The sequence below is a fragment of the Kryptolebias marmoratus genome, linkage group LG11 (assembly GCF_001649575.2).
Source record: "Kryptolebias marmoratus isolate JLee-2015 linkage group LG11, ASM164957v2, whole genome shotgun sequence".
In the NCBI taxonomy this organism is placed as follows: Eukaryota; Metazoa; Chordata; class Actinopteri; order Cyprinodontiformes; family Rivulidae; genus Kryptolebias; species Kryptolebias marmoratus.
In genome coordinates, this window is record NC_051440.1 from 18,126,496 (window position 1) to 18,139,802 (window position 13,307).

Sequence of the window (13,307 nt, forward strand, 5' to 3'; positions counted from 1 at the left end):
CTTTAAATCATTGAAGTTATACATGACAGGACACGACTGAAGAGCACGAGCAAAGAGAGGAATCAAAAACTCTCTCTCTCGTCCTGCATGCTTGTTAGTTCCTGAATGCAGCGGTAGGTTAAAAACAGGCCCGTCTGTCCTGTCTGAAATGTTGGTATTGTACGTTTGACCCATCTTTATTCAACAGTATCTGGAGCGCCAACCAGATGACCCATTTTTCCTGCAGCCTTGGGCCCTTTTCTTTATGAAGTGAAGAGAAGAAAGCTTCAGTGTCGCTGATTTTCTTTCCTCATCTTGGACGGCTGCTTTCGAAAGGAGCTAATTCTCCAACAGAGAAGATTAAAATAATTTTACAAAACTTATGAAGGAAAAAAAATGTAAAAGATTTGATGTGGTAGTAGCTGAGAGTCATTTACAACACATACTCTGAGCGTGACATCATGCAATATTGCATAAGATTGTTAATTTTCTTTAAACCTTTTCCAGATTTGACCAAAATGAGTACAACTTCATCATTTCTCTGCATTCATTCATTCATGCATATATAAGTGTATGGGTTTCTATTTTCTTTTAAATTTTGTGATGCTAAGTTTGTTTTCTGCGTCAATCAGCTCCGGCCTCCTGTGTTTGACTTCCTGCCGTGCTTTTACCCTTTGTTTAGTTAAAAAAAGGTTGACCTCATTCACATCCTCCGTCCCGTCTGTCTCCGTTTGGATCCTTAAGCACACAGCTTTAAAAAATATCAAATATTTGCTAAATGGGCTATAAAAAAAGGGCATGTGATGTGCCCCTTTGAGTCAGACCTTTGCACCAGAAATAAAATCTTAAGTGCCGAGAGTATTAAACTGCTGCCGAACAGGATGAATGACAAAATGACAAAATGACAAAATGAAGTTCCACTCTTGGAGAAGAACTGAGAAGAAATATGTGGGCAACATATCCCTGTTTTCAAATTGCTCCAAGAATCAGCTTCAGATTTATTATCGTCTGAGAGGTAAAAGTGGACTGTGATGTGTCTGTTTGTCGGTCTGTTACCAAAATATCTCCTGAATCAGTGAACGGAAACCTGCAGAAATGTCCATTTAGAACTGATTGATTATCAGAGTCAAGATGGCCGCAGCAGCTGAACTTAGAAAGGACAAAAAGGTCTATAATCCTGTCTATTTTATGTTTATTGAGCTAAATTCTGATGTGGCCGTAGCTAAGAGTCATTCAGAACATACTCTCTGGCATAAGAGGTGTTGAGTGATGTGCATCTCTTCAAGGAACGCTAAGCTTTTCGTTTTTTTAAGTGACTTCAGTTTTTGTGAGTTAGACTGAACAAAATATGGGTGATGCAGAAATCTTGCTTTCCTACAACAAGGTGGAACTGCATGCACAAAAATTAAATATACACAGATCAATATTGTATTGATTTGTGTTCATGACAAATGATGAAACATGAAGCTCATGGATCCAGGGGTGCAGCGAACACAGTCAAATCTGTGCAATGAACCGATAAGCGTTTTAAGCATTAGTTTGTACTTAGAGAAGTTTTTATTTCTGATAATTATGTCTTCATTCTCAGCTCCTGGTTTGATTTGTGACACGGCTTTGTGGAGATGGACGATTATCCTTAGTGGTCTCTCCATCAAAGTAAGGTCATCCACCAACTGGGGCAGACTGCGTCACCGGTTTGGTTAAAAGGTCAAAACAACAGAGTCTTAAAGGTTAACGTCCCGCAGCAGCAGAGACAGAGAACGTCCCTTTCCTTCTGTCCTCTTTTTATCAGAACTTTATTTTTCTTATTTTATGCTGCAGCCATTCGTGCGTCGTTCCTTTCGGCCGCCTGGAGCTTTCGAAACGCACAAGAATACGGTGTGTTTGTGCTCTCCAGGGTCCTGAAAGACAAAACAAATCTGTGTCTGTCCGTCCCCGTGTCTTGCTCATCTAAATCTCCAGCCCTAGCTAAAGGGATTCAGAACACCAGTCACTAATAGCCCCACAACCCCTCCCTGCTCTGACTGTCAGCCTCTTTAACACACACACACACACACACACACACAGGTTCTTCCCAGAGGAGGAGCTGCATCAGCGTCTGGTTTGACTCGACATCAGTGTGTCGGCAGAAGTGAAAGTAACATGGACGAAACCAACGCAGCTCATCCGAGCAACTTCCTGCAGACAACGTAAAAGTAAGACTTCTGCGGATTTGCATCAAGCTTGTGCAGGTAAGAGCACCTATTTAGCAAAAAAAGTACAATTTTATGGCACAGCTGAAATTAGATATTTTAATTTTTGCCTAAAAATAATAACAATAAAAAAAATCTTCGGAATCTTGCAGGAATCTTTAAATGATGTGGGTTGATATAAAAAGCTTAAATTGTAAAAAAAAAACCTTTTTTGTGTGTCTAAATGATACAAAGTGAAAAGCAAAACTATAAATATGTATTAAACAATTAAGCAATGGATTAAAAACAGACACTGAAAGCTAAAAGATGCACAAAAGGAGACGTTCTATGAATAAGCAGAGAAACAGCAAAGCTTGGTCTGAAATTTATACAATCTGGTTCTGAGTTCAACTTCCTGAAGAAGTTTAGAGTAACTGTGAGGTGTTGTTCTCCTGAGGTTCCTCTGGGAACGTAAATGTTGTGAGCTGAGTGGTTTTAGTGAGCAGATCGTGCCTCAGGACTCCCTGCTTCAGAGGAATCCCCTTCATTACTTCAGTCACAGTTTAAGAGGGAAAATTCAAACATGAAGCTCCTCTACGAACATCTGCGTAGAAGGAAATGTTCATTTTCTTCTCTGTTGCTTTTAATTTTGCACCCTGGCTTGTAAATCCTCACAGAGCTGCCCTGGAAGTTCAAGGTCTTTTTGTTATTATTGTTATTTTTACACCGCCGTGTGAGGCCAAAGCTCAGCCTGATGTGAAATTTCTCACTAATTCACATTCAGAAGACACTTCTTTGAAATGACAACAAACCTGCCTCCTGTTAACACCAGGAGCCAAATACTGCCATAAAAAACTATTTCACATCAGCTAAAAGTCTTTTTTTTTAATTAAACAATAAATTTCACACAGGTTTATTTAAATGTTCGGCACTTCTTTCGGCTCCTCTGTTCAAACACCTGATGAGCTGTGACAGATTTACACCGTGTTTGTCCTGAAAAGACAAATGATAAAATCTGTTTATGAGCTGCACCTTGACGCGACCAACTGCTTTTTCCTCTCTGCAAACAAGGCCGACGTCCTCCCATCTGCCTGCTACCGGCGACGGTCAGGCCGTCCACATTAAAGTCAGAACAGACTTTTAAAAAGCCGAGCTCACCCAGCCAGGCGAGCGCTCCTATATCCTAGAGGCCTATTACCGGTACAGCTGTTGCAGACGGTATCTGCTGGATCTAATTACTATGTTTCTGTCCATGCCAAAGAAATCCTGCTCGCTCTCACCAGTAGACCTGCGTAACAATTAGGGAGGTCCAGTAATGTGGGTCTTACTATGGAGGGAAGACATGAGGACAAGAAGCATCAAATTACAGTCCTGATCCTGGACTGTATGTTACATCACACAAACCTGTTGGACAAGGTGCTGATTTACAGTCTATGATGTAAAATAGTAGAGTTACAAGGGTTCAATATCTCTGAAATGGTGTCTTTTTTCACACCGACATTGGCAAATCACAAGATGATGTCAAGAAGATACAGTTTAAATATCAGTGAGGGGATTTCTGGTTTTGACTTTGGTCTTCGGGTTTTATAATCAGATTTCATCTCCAGTTTCTCTCCCGTTGTGCTTAATATATTCTGGTTAAATTGACTTCCTGCTCTGTTAGCAATCAGCACACCTGTCGTTTCACTTGTCAGTAAAACTTTCCCCGTATATCTGTTTCTTGGTTTCCTTTGTTCAGACAAAGATCTTCACTTCTCCCTGTATCATGCATCTGCTCTCTTGTTTAGTCATTTCTATCGCCGCCCACATTTTGATCTCTGTGCTGCAGCTCTTTACTCCTTTTGGTCATCTGACTCTAGACGCCTCAGTTAGGCCCTTTTATTTGCACAAACTGTGACAAAACCCTAAAACCTAGTAAAAATATTTGTCATTCAACATTTATTGGACTTTCCTTTTAACACGGCAGGTGCAAAACTGGCAACGCACCTGAAAGGTCAAAACTTTGACGTGGATGTGTGTATTTTGTGTACACCTTTAAAATGTTTTATGGCTTTAATGTTTTTAACATTAAACTTGGGTCAACACTGTCCTGTTAGGGAAACTTTTTTCATGAAGCTTATAAAATGGTAAATGGTAAATGGACTGAACTTATATAATGCTTTTCCAGTTATTTTTGACCACTCAAAGCGCTTATAAATTGATCTCTAAAGAAATGTTACACCACATTACTATCATCAAATGTCAAAAGGTGAACAAAAGACGATGGATGGAGAACTTATAGGAACACAGAAAAGAGACTCCAGTTACTACATAATAATGTGATGGTGCATGTTTTTGATGTCTTTGATGTAATAAGCAACAATCATTAAAAAAAACTGCACAAAGCTTAACTTAAATTGCTAAATTCATGCACTTAAACTTATTACATTAGGTTAAACAGTTCACCTTCTTCTCTATACTAAGATTTATTGTCAGTATAGAGTCTTAACCAACTTAACCAACTTAAGGCTCATTTTACCGGCATAATATAAACATTATACAATGTTCATTTGAGTTATCGTTAGTGCTGATTTCAGTCTGATAATAAGTTAAAGTTAAGTTGAAATTAAGGAACTGTGGGACTTTGTTATAGTCCTTTTAATAAAACACATCCTATCATGTATCTTAAAAGAGAAAAGAAAGGAAATATGTCAGCTTCAGTTGGAACATATTTTTAGATTTTACTAAAGCGCAGTTTACTTATTTTTAGACAAACCTTATTCAGTAAAGTAAGGCTTGTTATAACTGATTGACAGTTTTTGTGTTGTGAGTTAATTCCTGTTTGTTTAAGGTTTAATCATATTTAAAGTAGCTTTTATCAGCTGTCCTCAGTTGTTCCTGCTTCCAAGTTAACACTCACCTGTCTCTCATCTGTAATCAGCGCACCTGTTTTCACTCAGTAATCGTCACCATATATACTCGCTGGTTGAGTTTGTTTTTTTGGTTTTGTTTCCCAGTTATTGTGTATCATATTTAGTGAATTGGTTGCCTGCCTGTTTTGTTATAATCTCCAGCTGCCACAAAAGGCGGATGATAATGTAATTCCAGACAAACGACTGGACTTTAATTTAACTTTCAGGAAGTAATCATTGGCTGTACATTCACAACTGATTAACTTTTGACGTTAGCCTGATTAAAGATGGCTGCCATGGCTAACAAACACAAAAATGGCTGTAACTCAGTACGTTTTACAGATATTTAGCTACAACCTGGTGTAGTGGTTGCTGAGAGTCATCTTCGAGTGCTAAATGAGCAGTCGGAGCACTTTGACGTTAACTGTTGGAGCAAAACTTCTACGTCTGTTAGCAAAAAATCTCATGAACCACCGGACAGATTTTAATGAAACTCAAAATATGCTGTTAACTTTACTAGTCAAGCTAATCCAAGATGTCTGTTGACCTTAACAAACACAAAAATAGCTCAAACTCTGTCAGTTTTACAGATATTGATCTTAAACTTGGTGTGGTAGTACCAGTTTGTACGAGGCCTAACAGATTATGTGAGATATTTGCTTAAAACGTTGACATGCAAAGAAGCGGGCGAGAAGTGCTAGTTTAATTAAAGTTCGAGTTTTGCTCTTGTAGCTGCCTGCCTGCCTTTGAGTCCATTCAGATGTCATTTTTATTACAAAGCTTTGGATTTAAACACTTAATTTCCTCTGGAGGTGTCAAAAGTGCAGAATACATAATGCTGCTGTTTACGTTTTTCAGTTAATATTTTGATTTTAACCTCAGTAAATTGTTTATTGTAAGTCAGTCTGTTTGCCTTGTCTGCTTTGCTGCTTTTATACTGAAGGACTGCTGTCTCTCTGTGTGCGTGTGGGAGGTAATTACGCTGATGAATCCCTCGAGTCGTTCCCTGTTATATGGTTGCCTTAAAACAAAGATGCAGTTCTAACCCTTAAATGCAATGACTTGCTTAGCAGAGCTAGATTTTGATTCTAAAAACCCACTATTAGTCATTTGTAAGCAGATTATGAACATGTATTGTAACACCCGAACCAACTTATCTTGACCCTAAATCACTACATCTGTGCTAGTTTTGCCATCAGGACATCTTACAGTGGCTGCACCCCGAGATGCAAGATTAAACTAAACCACTATGTCTGCAAACACACAGAGTTCTTTTTATCCGTGACAGAAAAGTCCCAGAATGGGTCTTTGATGAGTAAGTGATGGAGTTAGACATGCTGTAATGAAGTTTCGGATGGCTGTAAGAGCAGGAAGAAAACGTCTCTCAGGTACAGTATGATCTTATCATGTGGCCTAATGGAGTCGCTTACAGGGTTTTAGCAATAAGCAACAACCCGCATTGTCTCAGCTAGTATTGATTTTCTGATCAGAACACAAAACATAATCACATTGTAACGCTGCAGCTCCATTCCTGATGTTTTTTTAAACTGAACAGCAGCTGTGCTTCACAGCAAAGAGGAGAACAACTGATTGTTGTTGGTTTGTCTGTCTCGGGTCATGTGTCGGTGCAACCCATTAGGAAATTTAAAAGACACCGTGTCTCCATATGTAGCTGATGCTTTTATCCATAGCACCTGACAGCTTCATGAGAGCCGGGACGTAGCGTGTGGGTGGCCCCGGTGGAAATCAGTGTGTGCTCGACGCGAAACAGTCTGTTATAACTCGCAGGACGAGGTGTTCCAGTGCTGAAGAAAACAAACCTTATTCCCTCTTTTTTTCCCCTCCTGTCACAGATACTGTTCTGTAGAAAACCCTTACAACAAAACCACAGTTTGCATTGGGATTAATTTGGAGCAAACACAAAGTTAGTAAAGGAGGGAGACAATTCAATAGATTGAATACAAACCATCTTTTTTTCAAAGATAGGTCACGAGGGGGATTAAAGATTAAAAACATTAAAACATCATGTGACACTCTAGGGTTAAATAAAAACTCGATCTTATTCTAGCATGCATCTGTTCCCTCATTATGTTTTCTTTAAGCAGATTTGATCAGTTTCAGGTCACCTAAGGTTTTGGTGACTAGAAGAAAGAGTTGACACCGTTTAATTCCACTAAATAAGAACGATATTTTCAGGGTTTAATCCTGGTTTAAGTGTATTTTCTTAAGATGCTTATTTCGCTTCCAAATAAAGCCGTTTTACTTTGGTGTTCCTGACCCGAGTGTGTGAGAAGCTCCAGTAAACACACCTGCTGCCGCCTCTATTCACTTCACACCTGTCCACTCTACTCACCTGGGCTCGAAATACTCGAAACACCTGCCAGTTGTTCCAATCCCGTGACCAAAAAAAAACCAAACATCCCAAATACACTGATTCTTTCACAGTCTTTGCCATTACCAGGGATTGTGCTGATATGACTCGAGCCTGAAGGAAAGATGGAGACCCTGAACGAATCTCAAAGCGCCAACATCACCAGCCTCTTCTCCGCCAGCCCGTACACGACGGTGGAGATAGTGCTCATCATCCTGGTGGCTGGATCTCTGAGCCTGATCACTGTCATCGGAAACATCCTGGTCATGCTCTCTATAAAGGTTTGGCTTTTCTTTGCTTCTATCATTCGTGATTAATGAGCGTGATTCATGCATCCATCCCTGCACACCTTTGAGAAGCATAACCAGACTTAGCGATAAGAATACGACATGTGCACCCCTTTGCAGAGGGGTAATCTAATAGAAATAAGAGACCATACATCACGCTGCTTAAAAAAAGATTAGAATCTGACAGCCTGATCCTTCTTGTTCCTCTAAAGGTAAACAGGAACCTGCAGACCGTCAACAACTACTTCCTGTTCAGCCTGGCCTGTGCAGACCTCATTATTGGTATCTGCTCCATGAACCTCTATACTGTCTACATTGTGATTGGCTACTGGCCCCTGGGAGCCGTGGTGTGTGACCTTTGGTTGGCCGTTGACTATGTCGTCAGCAACGCTTCGGTTATGAACCTGCTCATCATCAGCTTCGACCGTTACTTCTGCGTCACCAAGCCCCTCAGCTACCCCGCACGCCGCAGCACCAAGATGGCCGGCTTGATGATCGCGGCAGCCTGGGTTTTATCCTTCATCCTCTGGGCTCCCGCCATTTTGTTCTGGCAGTTCATCGTGGGCGGGAGAACTGTGGAGCCCGATGAGTGCCACATTCAGTTCTTCTCCAACCCGGCAGTGACCTTTGGGACGGCCATAGCTGCCTTTTACCTTCCGGTGGTCATCATGATCTACCTTTACTGGCGCATCTCGAGGGCCAGCCGCAGCCGCATGAGGAGAGACAGCAGAAAGACCTCGGGAACCAGTCTGGCAGAAGCTCCTTCCAACAGCCAGGAGGAAGGGTGCGAGAACAACGACGCTGCAACAAAACCAGCTCAGGAGGAGGCTGGAGATGGAAACGAAAAGGAAATGTTGCAGCAGCAGAACGGAAGTGGTCCCTGCGCGAACGAACAGGTGGACCAGGCGGACGCGACGTCGGAGGTCGTCCACGCTTCGGCGTCTAAAGACGCTGCTCCGTCACGCAAGAGCTCAGGTGGCGGGAAAAATCAATCACAAACCCCTTCCCCGCAAAACTCATCAGCTGACAGACAAAGCATGGTCGCACGGACGCTGTTGTTGGTACGTTTGAAAAGTTACAAGTTTTATTTAGCTTAAAAAAAATCCCTTTTACGAAACCTATGTAAAGGTACAGTTCTCAACACTGTGGTCTACAAACAGTATCGGCTTAATTTTGAATAAGATACACAATAACATCTCTTTAAATCAAACATTTACAAAAGGCCTTTTCTTCTTCTGCTCTGATTATTCAGGTAACGAAGCGTGCAGTGACTGAAAGAGTCGTGGCAAAGTGGAGAAGAAGAGGAAATTCCTCCAGGGAGAGAAAAGTGACGCGCACCATCATGGCCATCCTGATCGCTTTCGTCGCCACATGGACGCCGTACAACGTGATGGTGCTCATCAACACGTTCTGCTCCTCCTGCATCCCCAGCTCGCTCTGGACCATCGGCTACTGGCTCTGCTACATCAACAGCACCGTCAACCCGGCCTGCTACGCCCTCTGCAACACCACCTTCAAGAACACCTTCAAGCACCTGCTTCTGTGCCAGTACAAGAACATCCGTGGGCGATGAGGGTGCTTAAGATGGAACTGAAACTTTTGGGTAACGAGAGGAGACGCTGCAAATGTAAAAGCAGGATTTGGTTGAATCCCATTTGCAGGTGTAAGTGTCCCCTTGGCGCTTAACCTGAAGTCATGATAGCGAGTTAAAAGTTCTCCTACAAAACGAGACATCCCTTCAAGAAGCTCATAAACTGTGGCCAGGTCTTTTATGTAAGGAGACGCATGTTTTTGCTGAAGTTTCAGTGTAAGAGGTTATTATAGTGATGTAACCTGAAACAGACAAACAATAACGTCTTTTCTGCCTGTTGAAGAAGATCAACAAACACACCACATCAAAAAAACACCACAAGACGCAAGATTTGATGCTGTGACAATAAGATATTTTAACAGAGAAGAGACAGTTGTGAGGTTCTTTGAAAGCGCAGCTTGTAGCTCATTACCCAAACACTTCCCCCTCCCCGACACGACAGAAGCTGTTTTTCCATTGTCCAGCCTCAGCACGACTCGCCTCAACTCGGTTCCATGCAGTCTCGGTAGTTTTCCATTTAACTAAGAGCTGCCTTGATGTGGGCAGGTCAACACGGCGCGGCCGCCTGAAACTTAAATGTGTAAATAAGTTAAATAGAGTCACAAAAACACTCACAATTCTCTGCCACGGTTTCCAAAAATGCCATGGCTGAGTTGAGGCCAAGTTCCCTCGTGTCCATTTGGACTAGCTCCCTATGAATTCAGTCATCATCCAAAAACCATAGAAACGTCTGCACCTCCTCATCGTACCACATTGTTGGTCAACATGTTGCCATTTAATGGAATTTCTTTCTTTTTTTTAAAGTAAATAACAAAAATGAATACTGCAGTTGCGAGGTTTTAAAAATGGTGGCTTTCTTTTGAAGGAGACGCTCTAACATGGTGGACGTTTGACGCCAAATCTTCAGCTCGACTTGGCCGAGTCGGTTTCAAGAAGCGAGTATAAGTAGGCGGGATCACCCACCAATAAGGTCGACCTGAGTAGAACCGAGTCGAGCCCATGGAAAAGGGCCAAAAAAGAACTGGAACACATGAGCACAGAAAAATATAAGAGTAGGGCTAAAGATTACTAGAGAGAATTGTTCATGGCGCTAGTGACTTGTAACGTGACCGGAGCAGATTTGGTGTTTATACCATTGCCTGAAACGCCCTGAACTCACTGCAGTTCTCCTCCTAAACAGCAGGTGTCAGTGCTGAGAAAACAATACAACCACGCAGCAGGAAAGGCACTGAAACAAGCCGTACAGGAAGTAAATTCCCCATTAACAAATATGGGTGCACAGCTTCACCTTATATGCTGTAATTTAAGGGGGGTTTAAAGTTTGTGTAAAATTGGAAATGATTGTACCCTCCTGGATTTGGCTCGGTTGTACAGAAGCCCGAAGGAAACAAACCTGCTTGCAGATTCCTCTCTGCTGCTTCTCCTGTTTTCACTTGTGCAGCTGTAGTTACAAAAACTGGGAAGAGAGCGACAAAAATATGACCTTTGCACATGAATGTAACAAGTATAAAGAGCAACTCCACTAAAGTTCCAGCTGACTCACATCAAGACCAGGATAGTCTTCATCGTAAATGCTGACGGCAGCGGGGGAAATGGGACGCATGCTAAGTGTGTTGTTGTACGGAGCCCTCTTCGTGCCAAGAGAGGAAATAAAAATGAAACAGAGGTTGTAAGAATTCATTCCCTCAGTTTAGGAAAGACAATAAACTACAGCTTCGTTTTCATCAAAACAAGTCATACTGAAGAAACTCGAGGATTAACGAGCTCAACAAGAATTATACAAACCTGCTTGTTTCCAATTTAAAAGAAGACAAATGTCTTATGTAAATCAGGTGAAGACACAAACGATACTGTAGATGTTACTGAATATTTTAGCCGCGTGTTGCGATTTGTAGACGGTAACTAAACCCTCGTTACGCCTCTGGTGTTCTGTTGACTTTTGTTTCACCGTTCACACGGACATAAATATCACTGCAAATTCATCCACATGGATCTAATAAACCAAGGGACCAGACTTTTACAACTTTTACTTTTTATTTTTCCACCCTGGGCACTTTCAGGGCTCCGTACAGTGGTGCTCTTCCTCTAGTTTCTTCCTTTTTATTTTATTTTTTAAAGTGGATTAACCTTGTTCATACTTCCATATATACGGTATTTTTTTATCCACAGTAAAAATTATAGTAAAGACCAGGCACTGTATTAAATTTTTTCAAGATTTTTATTGAGCCGTTCTGAGCTTAATTGTGAAAAATAACATTTGACAGACCGTTTGAGTGTTTCCTTTAATGATATGTTTCCCTCTTGGCTCTTGCTACATAAATTTGGGCAGCTTAAATGTTGTGAATGTGACGATAAAGCAAATCACTACACAAAAATGACTATATAAGAACAATGTAACCATAATACTTTATTAATAAAGCCAACAGTGAGATGTAAAACAAGAAGAATTAGCCAAATCTGTGTCTTTAAACTGAACCAAGTGGAGACAATTAAATTAGTGATTTTAAAGGGTGTATCGTGCAATTGTTTGTGTGCAGCTTTCCCTCTAGATTTACTCACATTAGGCTCACATGTGACGTTAAAGGCATCTATAATCTGTAATGTGGAATAGGTCTAAGTGTGATGTTCGTCCATGTTGACTCCACTTCATACAGGATTTATAAAAATAAAAAAGCTAATGTTTGGCATCAGTATTCTTTGGACTTTTTTCATGTTTCACTAAAAAAAAAAAAATCTACTTGAGATGCAGCAGCATCCACATGCATCAATGTGTAAAAAATACAAATAATAAGAAACCAAACGAGAAACTGTGACGTAAAGAAATCTTGATGTGTTTAAGAGAATACTAGCTGCTCAGTTACTGTCTCTGGAAAGAAAAGCACTCACACACTTGCAAATGTACCTTTTTTAGGCCTGAGTCAAGCTTTCTGACAGGTATTTGACTCAGTGCAGCGTGAAACAGACCTGGGTGTGATAAATGTCATAAAAACCTCCACAGTTTTTAAACTGGTGAGGACAGGACAGTTGTTTCGCCCTCTAGTGGATCAGACGGGTGAAGAAAACTAAAACTGTTCACCTCTGCAGCAACATGCTTTTAAAACCTTTAGTCTGTGTTTGCGCAGCATGGAAGACATTTAAACCTGACCTATAGGATGTTTTTTTATTTATGACCATTTAGATAATTTTGCTTTGACTTAATGAGTCCTTGAAAGTCGGCGTATCTGCATTTGAATGTGCATTTTTCAACTTTTCGCACAATTTAGGATGTTTTGAACTTAACTCACGACTCATTTGGCAACCTGACACGACAAGGACATGAAATATCCCATTCATCCATTTGGTTAAAGCACGTTTTAAAGAGTCTCCCATTCCTTTCTCTAAAAGCCTTTCTTTAGTTAAAGCTCTAGCATTCCTTGAAGGAGAGCATATCACCCGCCACCTTTCATTTCAGTGTTTAAAACTAAAATCAACTTGTGCTAAAAAGGAGCTGAGGCCATTTTGGTTAAACCTTGTATATGACTTTAGGTGCAGTCTCATGAGATTGTGAGATCTCTCAAGATGTGTTAGTACTCAGAGAATGTGGTGAGGATGACTCTCAGCTACTATCACAACAAACTTTAGCTCAATATCAGTAAAAGTACCTGACTTATAGCAATTTTCTGTTGGGTAAATTATCTGTGCTGGCCATCTTAAATTACGTTACTACGATCAACAACAAAAGTTAAGAATTTCAAAACCTGATTGATGACAAAAGATTTGTGTAGAAAACCTAAATCTTTAACATCATATATTTCTTATAACTCTTAACTAAATAAGTACGTGTTGCTTCTGCGTGACGGAGAGAGCACATTACTGCAGCTACAGTCAGCTCTGTTGATGCTGGTTGGGTTTATTGTAAACAAATCATCACACATGTTTGTTTTTGATGTAACCTTCAGTCTGAGCGTCTCTCGTTTGACGCCGTTGTTGTCAGCATCAACACAAAAAAAGGAAAGAAGCCGCTTTTCAAGCCTGGAG

At 40.9% G+C, this 13,307-nt stretch overlaps 1 protein-coding gene across 1 annotated transcript; it reads left to right on the forward strand.

Annotated features, from left to right (window-relative positions):
• The first annotated feature begins 2,102 nt into the window (after positions 1 to 2,102).
• On the forward strand, positions 2,103 to 11,997 carry LOC108239971 (muscarinic acetylcholine receptor M2). Its single transcript, XM_017423051.3, has 4 exons — positions 2,103 to 2,210; positions 7,503 to 7,693; positions 7,912 to 8,760; positions 8,952 to 11,997. The coding sequence occupies exons 2-4, from the start codon at positions 7,538 to 7,540 to the stop codon at positions 9,270 to 9,272; spliced, it is 1,326 nt and encodes a 441-aa protein (XP_017278540.1). The 5' UTR covers positions 2,103 to 2,210; positions 7,503 to 7,537; the 3' UTR covers positions 9,273 to 11,997.
• Positions 11,998 to 13,307: the final 1,310 nt, after the last annotated feature.

Excerpts from the sequence above, each read along its gene's own strand:
- LOC108239971 (XM_017423051.3), top strand. The coding sequence starts at position 7,538 with ATGGAGACCCTGAACGAATCTCAAAGCGCCAACATCACCAGCCTCTTC. Across the intron at positions 7,694-7,911 it reads TGGTCATGCTCTCTATAAAG|GTAAACAGGAACCTGCAGAC; the intron begins GTTTGGCTTTTC and ends GTTCCTCTAAAG. Across the intron at positions 8,761-8,951 it reads TCGCACGGACGCTGTTGTTG|GTAACGAAGCGTGCAGTGAC; the intron begins GTACGTTTGAAA and ends CTGATTATTCAG.